This window comes from Trametes versicolor (genome assembly GCF_000271585.1).
Source record: "Trametes versicolor FP-101664 SS1 unplaced genomic scaffold TRAVEscaffold_2, whole genome shotgun sequence".
NCBI classification, from domain to species: Eukaryota; Fungi; Basidiomycota; class Agaricomycetes; order Polyporales; family Polyporaceae; genus Trametes; species Trametes versicolor.
This window is the reverse complement of record NW_007360322.1, coordinates 171,046-186,214: the sequence shown is the minus strand read 5'-3', so window position 1 is coordinate 186,214 and position 15,169 is coordinate 171,046. Positions and strand designations below refer to the sequence as shown.

General features: G+C 59.3%; 3 protein-coding genes across 3 annotated transcripts; all 3 read left to right on the top strand.

Annotated features, from left to right (window-relative positions):
* The first annotated feature begins 4,235 nt into the window (after positions 1-4,235).
* TRAVEDRAFT_68886 (uncharacterized protein) lies at positions 4,236-5,897 on the top strand. The gene is made up of 8 exons (XM_008035846.1): positions 4,236-4,332; positions 4,403-4,487; positions 4,553-4,671; positions 4,731-4,756; positions 4,807-5,298; positions 5,362-5,426; positions 5,487-5,556; positions 5,613-5,897. Exons 2-8 carry the CDS (start codon positions 4,417-4,419, stop codon positions 5,853-5,855), a joined length of 1,086 nt encoding a protein of 361 aa, XP_008034037.1. The 5' UTR covers positions 4,236-4,332; positions 4,403-4,416; the 3' UTR covers positions 5,856-5,897.
* A 191-nt stretch (positions 5,898-6,088) lies between these two features.
* Positions 6,089-7,132, top strand: TRAVEDRAFT_26201 (uncharacterized protein). Its single transcript, XM_008035318.1, has 3 exons — positions 6,089-6,334; positions 6,397-6,810; positions 6,879-7,132. Exons 1-3 carry the CDS (start codon positions 6,154-6,156, stop codon positions 7,055-7,057), a joined length of 774 nt encoding a protein of 257 aa, XP_008033509.1. The 5' UTR covers positions 6,089-6,153; the 3' UTR covers positions 7,058-7,132.
* A 946-nt stretch (positions 7,133-8,078) lies between these two features.
* On the top strand, positions 8,079-13,960 carry TRAVEDRAFT_160338 (uncharacterized protein). Its single transcript, XM_008035845.1, has 5 exons — positions 8,079-8,099; positions 8,156-8,181; positions 8,236-9,901; positions 9,953-13,585; positions 13,643-13,960. Exons 3-4 carry the CDS (start codon positions 8,284-8,286, stop codon positions 13,555-13,557), a joined length of 5,223 nt encoding a protein of 1,740 aa, XP_008034036.1. The 5' UTR covers positions 8,079-8,099; positions 8,156-8,181; positions 8,236-8,283; the 3' UTR covers positions 13,558-13,585; positions 13,643-13,960.
* Positions 13,961-15,169: the final 1,209 nt, after the last annotated feature.

The following is a 15,169-nucleotide window of genomic DNA, read 5'->3' as shown; positions in this document are numbered from 1 at the left end:
CCGCGGCACATGCGGTTCTCACGGTCACATGTGCGCGCTCAGCCTGCAGGAGCCCGAGAAGCGCGCCATCGAGGACGCGTACGGCGGCAACAGTGGCGGGCGAGTGCGAAGCAGGGTCAACGACGGGGCAAGAGAGTCGGGACAGTGCGTCCGCGGCGGTGTTCAACTCGCCCTTAATGTAGGCGATCTTAAAGTCGTACTGGCCGAGAAACTCTTGCCAGCGCGCCTGGCGTCTGGACAAGTGCTTCTGCGTCCCGAAATTTTCCAAGGTACGATGGTCCGTGAAAACAGTGAACGGCACACCTAAAAGATCGACGCGCCACTTCTTGAGGGCGCGCACGATGGCGAGGAGCTCCTTTTCGTGCACCGGGTAGTTGAGTTCCGCTGCCTTGAGCTGGCACGAGTCGAACGCGACGGGGCGCGCGGTCTCCAGCGTGGGGCCATACATCAAGACAGCTCCGGTGCAAAAGTCGCTCGCGTCGGTAGACACGAAGATGCAGTTGTCGCCCATGTTGCAGTGGTCGATGACAGTTAGACATTCGTGGCCGAGGACGAGCGCCTTGATAGCGTCGAAGGCGTTGTCGTGCTCGCTCGTCCACACGAAGTCTTTCTCTGCTTCCTTTGTAGTCAAGTGGTTCAGTATTCCGGTCAAATGCGCGAGACGAGGAAGAAAGTTTGCGACGTATCGCACGAGTCCAAGGAACGCGCGCACGTCGCTCGCGCATTTCGGCGTCGGCCACTGGGTGATCTTCTCGATCTTCTCGCCGTCGGGTTCGATTCCGGCGCACGAGATCTTGTGCCCGAGGAAGCGCAGGCTTGAACAGAACAATTGCGTCTTCTTCAACGAACAGAAGAGGCGCGCCTTGCGCAGAGCTTCGAGTACCGTGCGGACGTTGCGTTTGTGTTCCGCGAGGTTCTGTGACCAAATAATAATGTCATCGAGATATACGTGGCAAATAGAGCCGATGAGAGGACGTAGCGCCATGTACATGCGCCGCTGATGCGTGCTCGGCGCGTTGCGGGCGCCTTGCGGCATGACCGTCCACTCGTACAGTCCGAAAGGCGTAGTGACAGCCGTATATTTGATGTGCTCGGGTTTGACGGGTGTTTGAAAAAAGGAGTTCGTCATGTCGAGTTTCGCCCAGATCTTCCCCTTACCGCAGTCGGAGAGGATGTCTTGGATGGACGGTAGAGGGTGAACGTCGGGTATGGTGTTGTCGTTTAACACCCGGTAGTCGTTAACCCATCTGGGCAGAGCGGTAGGGTCAGATTTAGGAACTAAGAAGCAGGGGGAAGCGTATGGGCTAGACGACGCGCGAAGGCGGCCTGCGAGAATGTGTTGTTCGAGTAGAATCTTCCACGCCTCGCGATATTTCTTTGGGCAGTCGTATTGCCTGCGCACGATCGTCATGTTGGCGTCCTTGAGGTTGATTTCGTGGTACACGGAAGTGGGCAACTCGTCGAGGTGAGGTATGTCACTGGGAAAAAGGTCAGCGAATTCTTTCTTCATAGCCACGTCCTCACGCTCGAGAGTCTCCTGGTAAGCCAGAGTTTCGACGCGTTCTCGGATGGCGGCAATCGTTTCGGAAAGGCGGTCGGGAGGTGTCGCAGGGGGAGCGGGTGTCGCGGGGGGAGGGGTGATGTGTTCGACAGGTGTCGGGTCGTGTGTCGGGACCTTCTCGCGAATCTCGCGCACCACGTCGCGGGCGCGAGACAACTGCAGTCGCGCATTGAGGAAGTCGATCTCGTCTTTGAGTTCGCGTTCTTCCTCTTTCAAAGCGCGACGCTCTTTCATGGGCAGGGGAGCTGGCGAGCGGGAGCTCGGGGAAGGTTTAGTTAGATCACGGTTCGTGGGCGGATGCCACAACGCTTTATTATAGAGGTCTACGAGGATACGGTTGCGTTCGAGAAAAGGAGTCCCGAGAATTATGGGGGAACACAGGGACGACACTATCACAGCCCGGACAGAAACAGAGGACCAATCATTGCTCGGTGTAGACACCGTTAACTTCACCCATTCCGTCGCTTCGACGCCCCCTTCATCGAAGGCGTTTCCGAGAGGAATGGCTTTAGGCAGTCGGCGGCGCCGAAGCTTCAGCCGCGCGACTGTGTCGTCGCGAATCAGAACTAGCGGGGAGCCAGTGTCAATCAATGCGACGACGGGACTGTGCTGCTCGGGGCCCTCCACGCGGACATTCCACGTGAGGTGGGGGGAAGAGACAGGAGAAGCACGTACGGAATCATCGTCCGAACCATCGTCTGAGGACAACACTCCACTGCATCGCGCGAGGGGCGAGTTGGGCTCGACCGCGGAGACGGGGCCGACGGCGGCGACGGTAATCGTGCGTTCGTTGGCGTCCTGTTCTCCGTCGGAGTCGAGTGTTACCGCGGCGATCTTCTTGACGTCCTTCTTCGTGTTCTTTCCCGACAGCTGTTCAGCCGGTGTGCGGTAGGAACCTGCCACGGGGAATCCGTTCGGGCAGTTTTGAGAGGTGTGGCCCGCGTTGATACGGCGGCACTTATAGCAGCCGTCGTTGTCGCGGAGCAACTTCTTGTCGTCATCCGTGAGACGGCCAAGGTGACCAGCAGGCTTTGCAGCGGCAGAAGAGGAAGCGGAGGTGTTGGTCTTAGCTTTGCCAGAGTTGTAGTTCGTCGACGAGACCCTAGCAGCCTTAGCGAACTGTTCGTACTCCCGGAAGCGACGGGAGCGTTGCGCGAGTCGTTCGACGTCGAACGCCAGCAGAGTAGCCTTCCAGCTGTGGTAGTTCTCGATAGTACGAACGTCGCCGCGCAGAGTAAGCAGTCGGATCTCCTCGACAGCGTTTGCAGACACCAGAGCACGAATGGCAGAGTCGTCCAGCTTCTGGGGTGTGTCACGGAGGTAGACGTTCTGCTTCTCGAGTCCGGTGATCCAGGCGTCGAGGGATTGGTCGTCACGTTGGCGGGAAGCGAAGATGGAAGTCACGATGGCGTCAGACCAGTTAGGCGGAAGCCAGTGCAGACGGAAGCGAGCCATGAACTCAGCGAATGATAGTTTCTCCAGCTCGTCGCCCTCCGTCATCCACCAGTCCATGATGCGCGGGTCTTGAAGTCCTCCGGAAGCGAAGGCAACTTGCTTCGACTCGGCAACATTCTTGTGGCGGAAGTATTGACGACAACCTCCCTCCCAGGTGAAGAGAGCAGCCGGAGTTACGCGACCGGCAGTGAGAACCGGCACGCATTTCAAATTGGTGTGAATGACAGCGGCGTCCGCGGATGAGTGAGACGCCATGGGAGCCGCAGAGATGAAACAGTCAGAGTCGGAATCGGAGGAGGAAGATGGAGATGAGGGAGGAGTGGACAGAGGCGACGTGTGAGTGGACCCAGGCGTGGAGGCCGGCAGTGGAACACGATGAGGCTCCACGTTGGCTAAGCCTCGCGATCTCGTTCGCAGCGGTGGTGTGCTTGGAATACGGCGCTGCCGAGGTCGTCGTCCTGCGGGGACTACAGGAGACGGGATTAACGAGCGAGAGGACAGGGTGGGTATATGCGCCCTGATCGGCGCGGGGGTGGCTGTGTCGATGCGGGGAAACGTCGATCGCACGGTAACGTCGACGAGGCCGTTCGGAAAGTCGCAGACGGCGGGTTACGAAGGGGGGGAAACGGAGGGGGAGAACGGACGGATGGGCGGACGGTGGTAGGACGGTGGTGGGGGCAAAAGAAGGTGGTTCGTTTCGGCGACGGTGGACGGTATATGTGACCACGGATAGATCCGCGAAGTCGACAGACGGTGGGAAGGGCGTCAAGACGTCCTTCGCGAAGCGACAGTTGTACGTACTCCAGTAATGAAGCGCGTTTGACGTTTAAAAAAAAGTGTAAGCCGGTGCACGGCTTCACTAGTACAGCACGCAAGGAGGAGCTAAACGGGAACGAGCTTCGTTACCGTCAGTGTAAGCTACGGGGTACAAGCGGGGGAGTACGTAGACGTACCTTCGTTACCGTCAGTGTAAGCTAACGGGAACGAAGGCGACCGGGGACGGGTTCATATAGTAGTCGGTACAAACAAAGCACAACGTTCGGATTGCCACCAGGCGATCCGAACAACGTCAGACCACGGAAACACAACCAGACGCGGCGTAACCCCAGCGCGGGGTTACACGTAGTATGTAAAGGTCTGCGCAGCGCTACCATCGGGACTCGAGCTCGGACTCACACACATCAATCTCGAGTCGGCACGGTCGATCCTGCACCCAACAGCGTCCTTTACGCTCGGTGGTGATATAGCCATATCACACTCTCCCGACGTTTAATATATACAGGCTCCAACAAGACCTCACCGCGATAGTACTAGTAGTACGTACGACGTTTGTGGGTCTTCAACGGGAACTGATGGAGATTCGATCGAACTGGAACTATGTTGCAGCTTGCGTGTCCGAGATGAGCGACCAGAAAATCAAATCCGTACACAAACTGACGATAACATTCGTGGTCGACAACTGCATAGAATGGTCAGTGGGATCCGCTATACATCTGCCAGGCCTTCGCTCACCGACGTGGTGTATTAATGCGACAGGATGACCAAGTTGCCTCCAGGCTTCATCCTGGAGGTGCCGCAGCACTTATCGCGTCCTGACGTGCCGTTGGATCCCCTCACAGGAGTGCCGTTCGTCGATCTCGAGAACTACTGCTGCGGTGGGTCAATGTTTGTCTGTGCGGGATTCCCCTTTGCTGAATTCATATGCAAATCACAGGAGCTCATGGTTTCTCTGCGCTCATCGTAAGCTCATGAGCGTGGCACTTCGACGTGCATATCTCATTATGCGATAGGAAACGGAAGTGGAGGGTGCGGAGCCTCACCTGACACTCTTCGACACCGGGCCCGACTCGCGCGCGATCATTCGCAACATCGAGGCCCTCCAGGTGCCCGTCGAGCGCATCGAGCGCGTCATCCTCTCGCACTGGCATGCCGACCACAGCGGCGGAATGCTCGCCTTCCTCCGGCACCGCCATGAGCGCGCATCGCAGGCAACGGACACCCCGGCGTGCGTGCTCGACCTCCACCCGGACCGGCCGATCGCGCGCGGTATAGCTGCGCGAGGCAGCGGGATTGTCGTTGGGCGACTTCCTCCCGACCCGACGTTTGCGCAGATCGAGGCTGCGGGCGGGGTGGTGGAGAAGCACGCGGAGGGGCATGCGGTCGCGGGCGGCACGGTGTGGGTGAGTGGGGAGATACCGCGGGTGACGCATTTCGAGGGTGGACTGCCGAGTGGCGTTCGGTGGGTGGAGACGGGCGGGCAGGGTGGGTGGACGAAGGAGGAGGTGAGTCTGGCCTGCTTGGCCATGATGCATCTAGGCCGTATTGACTGTTGTGAATTTGGCCAGGATATTACGGACGAGCGGTACGCCGCGATTGATGTCATTGGAAAGGGCCTGGTCATATTCTCAGCGTGAGTGCTGCACGTATCCCTAGCTTTGGTACGAGCCGTGCCTGACATACTATATTATAGGTGCTCTCATGCCGGCATCGTGAATGTTGTAAAGGGCGCCATCGAGACATTCAATCGCCCTGTATACATGGTACGTTGTCGTCCCGCTGGTGTCTGCATGTGAATGTGTACCCACCGTTGCCGTAGATCATCGGCGGTCTCCATCTCGCAGGGACGGAGCTCGTAGAACGCATACCACCTACAGTGGATTACCTTGCAAACAAGATGCGGCCTTCGCCCACATATGTGCTCCCCATGCACTGCACTGGCTTCGCTGCAAAGGTAGCGTTGGAGGAGGCACTCGGAGAAGGAAGCGTACCTGCAGGTGTCGGCATCAAGGTTATCGTGGAAGGCTCTCCTGATACAGAACGCATGATTCAGCCGCGGTAGGTCGAGTGGCTCAAGTAGTCGTGTAAAACGGTGTAAAGAAGCAAAAGGGAAAGTTTGACGAAGAGTGCAAGCCGTGGTGCGCATCCCGCCCATTCCCCGATAAGGGCATGTGTCGGCTTCCCACGCCCCATGTGGCTGTTTGTCATTTGCCGACCTCCGGATTGGGCATGCCGATTCGAGTGCGTCAGCGAATTTTCCCCGCGCGTCCTTTGGGCGTCTAGCACTGTGCTTACCTGACTGCGTTCTCTGAGCTTTCCGTTGCCCGACCTCTTCTTCCTCGTCCCCTGCCCGCCCTACGATGTTCAGGACACTTGCCAACACTTCATTGCGGCGCACGCTGCACACCTCGACGCGTGCGGCTGCGCCAGCGCGTCCTGCGCGGTTGCGCGCTGCTCTGGGAGCCTCTGCGGTGGCGGCTTCGTACTTCGTCTGGAGCTCATGGAACGGCGACAGGATAGCGTTGGATGCACCGTCTTCATGTAAGCCTCGTATTCTCTAAAGATATGAGGCCTGCGTGTCTAAACAGCGTGTGCATACGTAGCATCCAAGCAGGCTCCGCTGACATCGAAGGCCTCCGCCTCTCCGAAGGCCATCTCGCATTCGCCCTCTACCGCGACCGAGCATTCGCCCTCACTACCCGACTCACCTCCCTCTGAGTTTGTGGAAGAACATGCACCGGAAGAGGGCGAAGCTACGCCCGCTCCCGCTGGTGAGGCGGAGGAGGGTGAGAGCGGCGGCAGCGGTGCCGGCGGCGCGTTCAACCCAGAGACGGGCGAGATCAACTGGGACTGCCCATGCTTGGGCGGGATGGCGCACGGGCCGTGTGGGCTTCAGTTCCGGGAGGCGTTCTCGTGCTTCGTCTTTTCGGAGGCAGAGCCCAAGGGCATCGACTGCGTGGAGAAGTTCAAGATGATGCAGGAGTGCTTCAGGGAGCACCCAGATGTGTACGGCGACGGTAAGTGCGATGAGGTCTGCGTGGGTGAGTCGGACACTGACTATATGCCTCGCGTTCGCGCTTGATAGACATCATGAACGATGACGACGACGAGGATCTCCCGCCGTTGTCGGACGCTGCGCCTAGTGCAGACACGGCTGAGATCCCGACGCAGGCAGCGTCTCCTTCGCCCGAGGCCGACTCCGCAGCTGCGCCTGCACCTGTCCAGAAGAGCAAGCCTCGGTCCTCCACCCCTACATCGGCATAACCATTATATTCTTAGAGCTAAAAGTAATACTCTACCACGGACGTTAATACACCGCATCCCTATTGCACCACTCCCCTCCATTGATTGAGTGCGGCGTTTAGATGGGTACTTATGGCCTGGTCGAACCACCATATCGGTGCCTTTCATAGACGCGTTCGAATGACATGTCAATCAAATTGCCGGCAGGCGTTGGCTGCACTTCATCGGGATGAGAAGAGAGCGGGTGAAGAGGCTCATGAACTTCGCGTTCATATGGCCTGATGAGCCGGAGGTCGGAGAGAGTCGCGGGAAGTCGTAAAATTGCGCTCTCTTGGTGTCGATTTCGAGTCGGAGGGACTGGAAGTGGCATAACGGCATTGTCATTTTGGGCGCAGTCCTATGACTTTCACTCACAGTTCTTCGAAATTCGCGCTCGGCAATGGCGCGTCTACGTAGGAATGAAGAGACGGACGTACCCGTCACCCGACCCTATCACAAGAGGTATTTTGCGTCTCGGGGCCGGAGGCCGGGATACGAGTGAGGCTCGGATCGATTCCAGTGGGAAGTCCCAGCACGATAGGCACCCCGATCCCCTGAAGATGCTCGTCCTGTGAACGCGGAAGGCGATAGGGGACCACAAGAGGCAGCGATCAGCCACAAAGGCGGTACGCAGCAAGTAGCTTCTGTCCAAGAGGCTTTCTGGGCCGCAAACATGACGCGCAGCAGGGAGGTGACCGGTGAGAGCGCGCGAGTCGACAGAATACAAGGGGAGTGCTGGAGATGCGTGGCACTTGGAATGCATAGCCCCAAGACGGAGATGGTCGTGAGCAAGATGTCTGTATAGTGTGGAATGTGATTGAGGGCGAGCGGGCGGAGGACATGAGGCAAGGAGCGCGCTGCAGCGGGTCGAGGAGAGGAGAGTAGAGTTTTTTGCCTTTGCCGGTTTCCGAAATTGCCCCTTACGGACTTGGCGCTCGTCGCCGCTTCCCCGCTCGACCTTCTTCTCCTCACTCTTCTCCTCCTACCACCACCATCTCCCCGCGCAATCTTTATGTCTTGCTCGGTATGTACCCAGCTTTAGCCCCTCATCGAGTACAACGTCTTACGCTGTCCGCGCAGCTCCCGGGCAAGCTAATCTACCCAAGGTTTGTCCGCAAATCGGCTGTGCCACGCACATCGTAATTGAAGCCTTCGCACAGACTCCGAGGTGCATTCGAGTCCCATTCAGCACCTGAGCCAGAACTTCAATGGAATCCTCAACCGCCGCAGAGCAGCGCGCGACAGCTGTCGCAAAGCTGAAACGCGCAGCATCCCTCCCGCGCATGAAGGATGGGCGGAGGCCGCCCATGCACGTCGAAGCCGTCAGTGAGGGCGAGAGGTCACAGAGCGGGGAGCGAATGGAGGACGAAGAGCAGAACGGGATTGCGGAAACGAATGGGTACGCAAACGACACACATGTTGAACCCACTCCGTCACCGGAGGAGGAGGCGGCGGCCGAGGCGGATGAGGAAGATGCGGATATGGACACGCAACACCACAGCGACCCAAGGGCAGACAGCGAGGGCCGAGAAGCTGTCTCTAACGGCCACGCTATCGTCGAGGATGCCGTCAAATCTCAGGCACCCACAGACGGAACACCCACACGCAAACGCCGCTCAAGATCTCGGACGCGCTCGCGGGGCTCCCGCGACATGAAGGGCAAAGCGAAACAGGCCGCTCAAGCAGGTTCCGCGAGTCAGACAAACGAGTCCTCCGCCGACGAGTACTACGCATCTGCGCTTAGCGAGGATCCGCCACCGTCGCCACCACCACCACTCGTCTCCCCCATCCCATATCACATTCCTGCTTTCGCCGCGTCGCAATTCCTTCGCTCCCCTATATCACCCACGCCGCTACGCTACCCTGGTACTACGCCGTCTACACCCCTTCCGACCCTTGATGATATCCAGAGAAGTGTTGGGGCGGGTCTCTTCCGGTCAAATAGTGCGGGGGCAGCCCGCGCCATGGCCATGTCGAAGCTGACGGGTGAGCCCTTCGATGTAACGTTTATGTCGCAGGCGTCCACATCGGGTGTTGGCGCGAAGCTCATGCGGAATAACACCGTGTCGGGAGGCGAACGCATGATCGCGCGGAATCAGCTCCTCCATCGACTCGGCAACCGCATCAACCAGACAGATGGCGAGCAAACCAGCGGTGGCGAGGAAGCTCCGCCCCCTACCGCGCCCAAGAAGAAGAACCGGAGACGGCGCAGGAGTTCCTCGCGGGCGTCGACGGTGGTAGATGATCGAGAAGATCGAGAGCTACTCTCAGCATCAGCTAGGAACACGCCGCTACCCCTTCCCCCTCAGTCGCCGCTCCTACCCCTGTTCCGCGCGACCCCCGAGCCTCCCCGCTCGTCGTCTTCCGCGAGTCGGTTCGCAAATAGCGACGCGGAGCGAGGTTCGCCGCGCCTGGGTATCCCTTATGGCATCGAGATTCCGCTGGGACACCGCGGGCCAGTCATTGAAGACGAAGACGACCTCCCGGATCACGCCTCTCCTCAACGTATACCCAACCTCCCCACTACACCTGCGCGCAACCACCGACTCGCGGGGCTGCGTATACCCCACACGTCCGATGCGCCGTCAAATGCGTCAACCGACTCAGCGCCGGGATCCGCGGTGGCGGTGCCGATGTTCATGTCCAGCAACCCGAACAGCAGAGATATGTTCCCTGCGAGTCCGTTCCAGACACCGCTGAAGGAGCATGTATTTCCGGATGAAGAGGGCATGCATTCGATGTACCAAGAGCCGCGAAGCCGGAGCCGGCTTGCTCAAGCGACGAACTTCGAACGAGGGAGTGAGATCAGCTGGGTCGCTGAGCTCGGTAAGCATATGTACGCGCTTGCATGAGCGCAGAGCTGATCAATGCGTATAGTGCAAGAGCGTCCGCTTGTCAATGATGACGACGATGACGACGATGAAGACGAAGACGAGAATGAGGAGCCTACGGGGGAATTGCCTGGCGAGGAATCCTATCCAGACGGTACCGACCCGCGATCGTCGCGGGAGTTCTCGCCGACGAGTGAGCGCCCCACAGCACCCAATCCTCTGGTCGTCGACGTCGAGACTTCGCCGGAGTTTTATGCGGATAACGTACCTCCTTCGCCCGCTTCACCCCTCGTGTTGTCTATCCCAGAACCCATTCCGGCACCGGAGGTGCTACCGTCCCCCCAGACGTACCCCATGCGCCTCTCGGTTGCTGCTCCCGGTCATCTCGACCGGTCCCCATCTGCGGCAGACTATGCGACGGACTGGGACGAGTCCAAGGCGGAATCAACCCCGAAACGTGGCGGAGAAGGCGGGTCGATAGGCACCTGGATGAAGAACGCGTTCACACGCTCTAATTCGACCAACGGACGGCGATCACGGACAAATAGCGTGAGTGCGCGCGAGCGTCGGTACAACACGGACTCGAGCGTAAGTCGGGAGAGCGGTGCGAGTTTGAATAGCGGCAAGGTCGAGAAACTGGACGCGTCCCCAGGCCCCAGCAACGGCGTCTTCGCGATGCAGCAGGCTCAGGCGCCCGTCATGCAGTCGACCTCGTCGTCGACCTCGATGCTTTCCCTCGCGCCTCAATCCGCCCCCCCTGGCGGCGTGTCGCCCGTACCCCCAGCGTCTTCCGCAGACTACCTCAAGTATGCCGACTCGAAGCTATTCCCATTCCCCGCGCTCAAGCAGCTCGAGGAGCAGCGGAATCGTGCACGCGCGATGACGCCCTCTGCGTCATCGCCCGACGTGCTCTCGCCGACGAACGGGTTCCCGATGGAGATGATGCCGAGCTCATCCAGCTCTTCAGGCGCGACGACAACGAAGTTCGCGGAGGGCGCGCGGGAGCGCAAGCTCTCGCACCAGGCATCGGATAGCCGGCTGTGGTCGAAGTTTTCGCAGCCACTTGCGTCCGCGCCGTCGTCATCGTCGCATCCGGACTACTTCAACATTCAGCCTCCCGTCATTTCTCCCACGACAAGCACGTCTGGATCATTGGGCAAGCTGCCGACGACCCGCGACGGTGTTAAGAAGTGGCTCAGTCGCTTCAAGTCGCAATCCTCCACTCCGTCTACGCCGACCGTACAGCCAACACACGCAGTGGAACCTCATCCGCAGCTGGCACAGAAGCCGTCGCTCTCTGACTTGATGATCGCGCGGGAGAACAGCGAGCTATCGACGCAGAGTTGGGACAGCACGGTCAGTGACAAGTCGCGTACGCCAACGAACCTCGTCGGCAACCAGCGAATGGCGCAGCTCCAGCCTCAGCCCCAGTCCCAACCACAGGAAGCCGCGCAGCAACAGTACGTAGCTGACGCTCAGTACGACAGGGACCGCGAGCTGCCACGCTCCCCGCGCACGGAGGCTGCAGAAATGAGCGCCGGAACGAGTGGAGCCGCTTCGCCTCACTACGTTTTGTCGGACCACTCGTCTCCGGGCTTCCCGTCCTCGCCACCTGACCCGCCTTCGTCTACCACGCCTGACCCGCAGTCTTCGTTGGATGACTTTCCCACGCGGTCCACGTCGGAGTCTTTCTCGTCCACGATGTCGTCTTCGCAGCACTCCCCTGATCCACCCGTGCACGAGCACTCCGCGGGTGCGATAATCATGGAGCGCTTCGAGAGCGTGCTCGGGCGCGGCTCCAAGAGCTCTCTATGGCCGGCGGCCATTGACGACCCGCCACGCAAGCTCGTGCTGTCTTCTCCAGTGCTACAGGTCGCGAACGCGAACACGGTCAAGGACCGCTTCCTCTTCTTGTTCACGGACATCCTGATCATCGCGAAGCTCATCCTTCGAGAGCACGACACGCTTTTGGATGCGACGCGGCCCGACCCGACGGACAGGAAGTTCGTCATCAAGAGCGTCGTACAGCTCAAGGAGCTCCGGCTCAGCAACGACCGCGACGATGCGCGCACGAAGACAGCAGCGACCGCGAACCCGTCTCGGCACCCCGTCATCCAGACGTTTGTTCGCCAGTTCGCGACGGACCCCGACCATGCGATTTCGACGCTCGTTGGCAAAGCTGGTGCGCGGGACGACATTGCGGTGGGGCAGCTGCTCTTCCGTACCCTTGACCTTGATAGGGCGCGTCTCGGGGAGTTCTTGGCGCGGCGCTCGTCCAAGGTCGCGCTGAAGGCGTATGTCGACAGCTTCGGTCTCACGGGGCTACGTATCGACAAGGCGCTCCGCGTGTTCCTCCAGAGCATACACGTTCCCGCGAAGGCACCTGCTGGACACTCGAGTCCGCTCGACTACCTCCTTGACTCGTTCGCGAGCAGGTGGTACGAGGCCAACGCCGCGATCGTGGCGTACGACAAGGACCTCGCTATCCGGCTCGTGCGCGCCATCGCGCAGCTCAACGATGTCATGCACGGCGGGATCGCACAGGAGCCCGGACCTACACCGTACCCCAAACGGAACGTGATCACTCGCGATTTCGTGGAGGCGTTCAAGCGTTTCGACACACGCGTCCTCGTCTCGGACGAGCTGCTCGACAAGATTTACACGTCCGTTCGCCGGGAGAGGCTCGCACAGGCTCGGCATCCGTCCAGTCTGGCGAGCCAGCCTGATATCGTCATCAACGTCAAGCGTCCCCTTCCCCCTCGCCTCACCTACCGCATGCAGTCCGAGCCCGTCATCCTCCGAATACCGCAGCCCGACCCCCACCTCACGATCCAGCTTTTCGGTCAGGACCTCGTTTTCGAGCCGTCCGTGCTCAACTTCGCCAAGTCGTCCGAGGTGTCGTTCCGTGTGACCGGCACGCAGTTGGGGAACAAGACGATCATTATGTGGCGCTCCGGGCCAAACGCCCTCGCGTACTACGGGCTGCCGCTGAGCAGCCCCGTCGCCGTTGAGCGCTCGTTCATGCGCAACACGTTCCAGATCGCGTTCGTGAACCATACTGGACTCAAGCGCCGGTACATGTTCAGCACCGATGAGGCCCTCATGCGCCACCAGTGGTTGCAATCACTGAAGCACCAGATCAGCATCGCGAGCGCAGCGTCGGAGGCGGCGTCGCACCTCGGGCTGCCCACGAGTCGTGCCGCGGAGGCATTAGCATTCAAGGTTCTGCAGGAGACGCTGATCAGTCCCGAAGACAGCGGCTCGTCATATGCCCCGTCTTATCCTTCCCCGGTCGATCAGGCTCTGGCACGCCTCAACGGTGCGAGCAGGAGCAGGAGTGGCAGCGTGTCCAGCTCTTTCGGCAACACCGGCCCTCAACGCCGGAGTCGTCCTGACGGCCCCTCTGCGCATGTGCGCTCCAAGTCCCGCAGCCAGCTCTACCGGCGGCATGGGCCGGGGAAGATGGAGTCGGAGCTCGACGACGAGGACGAGCGCGGCGCGGAGTCGTCAACGCCGTCGCACGGGCGGATATGGAGCCTACACGATCTCGAGACGGTGTGTCGGCAGAACAGCTCGATCCCGCCGGTGCTGGCGTACCTGCAAGTCGGCTTGTTCGATCAGGACCGTGCTACTAATGGCACCGCGTCATGACACAGTCTCCGTCTGCCCGCCTATCGTCGTAAGTCCATCCTCCTCTACTTATTTGTTGACGCGGCAGCTAATACGGCGGGCACAGGTTGTTGATGTCTGCTATGGATGCATGTCGTTGCTTTGTGTACTATCCCGGATCTCATCGCCTACTCATGACGGACCCTCTCCCTGCTCATCGTAATTTCTTCCCTCCACGACTTGTTTAGTAATAGAACGCTCGCTCCAGCTCCCACATTTACGTCTCTTCCCATCATTCACATTATCGCCTCTCGCCCCATACCTCAAGCTCGCCCTCCCCGTCCTGCCCTCCCCGTTCGTGCTTAATGTTATGCATCGCTCCATCTCGGGCCCCGACATCTGTAATTATTGCTAATACGCTCGTTTGTGTAGTCCCTCCGTCCTGTCGCCACTAGACAGCTATGACATGTGCTCTTCGAACTTCCGGGCCACGCTGGTCACTACGCCATACACATCGACGCCTTCTACTCGGTAAATACTTTCACTACTAATGCAGCGACGATCCGTCGTCCCCTATGCTACTATACTGTTAACAGGCAGACGGTGAGTGTCCTTCATCTGAGCGTCCATCATATCGTCTGATTACTGATTTTGTATTGACACATTATCGGCAGGGAAGAGTTGGTCCACGCTCCTCGGTTCATGCGTCGTCGCTTATATTGTTGTCCGCCCGCTGACAGGACGCCACTGGTAGCGGCGCGCCACTCACTATTGTGTCTCACGCGGGAATCTGTGTCGTGCAATCGCTTCATGTCGACGGCTGCTGGCCTCTCATTCGACGCCTCCGCCATTTCGCCCGAGCATTGGCTGTTCATCCTGCTTCGGCCTCTGCGCGTTAGGCGAGGGCGGTTTATCTCCTGCGCAACCACCTGCGGACTTGGTCTCGACATCGTACCGGCTGAACTGTCACTGGTAGTTTTGCCGTACGGCCGGGTGTGTGCTTGGGCCCGCCTGGCTGGAGAAAAGATGCTAGCTTGTACGGGGCCGATTGAAGTCAATCCGTTTTTATATTGTCTTTTACCTGGCTGACGCACTAGGGTTTCTAACAGGCCTCGTTCGATGATCTACCCATGGTCCGGATATTTCCCAACATGTCCCCTGGACGCATTGTTGTTTCACTGCTTGGTCGACGCCTGGCCCCCCCACAGGGTGAAAGCAAGCCGTGACAGTCCCATGGATATCCAAATCACCCTTCAACGTCAATCGCTGACGCGTCAGCAGGTCCCTGATCAAGGACCCCCTCCGAAAAAGTATAAGTACCTGAGCGAGAGCGACCCAAGAAGCAACAACATTCCCCCATCCCTGCTCTCGAACGCCTCTCAACGCCTTACTACCTCCCGAGCGACATGGAGCCAACCCGGCCTCCCCAACCCCCTCTACCTCAACCCTCTCGTATGGCAGACAAACCTCTCAACCAACTTTACCGAAACTTACTGCTGGCGGAAGTGAGTAATGCTTTCGTCCGATCCGCTTACAAGCCGTCGCAGTGCGTCGTGCTTACGTGTGCCTGCTGGGTTTTGCAGCCGCTAGAAATGTGGGTCTACAAGGACCCCGCTGGACAATCACGCCCGGCGCAGAACTAGTGCCGCCGCTG

What these genes read in the sequence shown, in the direction of transcription:
- TRAVEDRAFT_160338 (XM_008035845.1), top strand. Translation starts at nt 8,284, where the DNA reads ATGGAATCCTCAACCGCCGCAGAGCAGCGCGCGACAGCTGTCGCAAAG. An exon ending in CAGCTGGGTCGCTGAGCTCG is followed by an intron (nt 9,902 to 9,952) that starts GTAAGCATATGT and finishes CAATGCGTATAG; the next exon opens with TGCAAGAGCGTCCGCTTGTC.
- TRAVEDRAFT_26201 (XM_008035318.1), top strand. Translation starts at nt 6,154, where the DNA reads ATGTTCAGGACACTTGCCAACACTTCATTGCGGCGCACGCTGCACACC. An exon ending in GTTGGATGCACCGTCTTCAT is followed by an intron (nt 6,335 to 6,396) that starts GTAAGCCTCGTA and finishes GTGCATACGTAG; the next exon opens with CATCCAAGCAGGCTCCGCTG. An exon ending in CCCAGATGTGTACGGCGACG is followed by an intron (nt 6,811 to 6,878) that starts GTAAGTGCGATG and finishes CGCGCTTGATAG; the next exon opens with ACATCATGAACGATGACGAC.
- TRAVEDRAFT_68886 (XM_008035846.1), top strand. Translation starts at nt 4,417, where the DNA reads ATGAGCGACCAGAAAATCAAATCCGTACACAAACTGACGATAACATTC. An exon ending in ATGGTTTCTCTGCGCTCATC is followed by an intron (nt 4,757 to 4,806) that starts GTAAGCTCATGA and finishes ATTATGCGATAG; the next exon opens with GAAACGGAAGTGGAGGGTGC. An exon ending in TCAATCGCCCTGTATACATG is followed by an intron (nt 5,557 to 5,612) that starts GTACGTTGTCGT and finishes CCGTTGCCGTAG; the next exon opens with ATCATCGGCGGTCTCCATCT.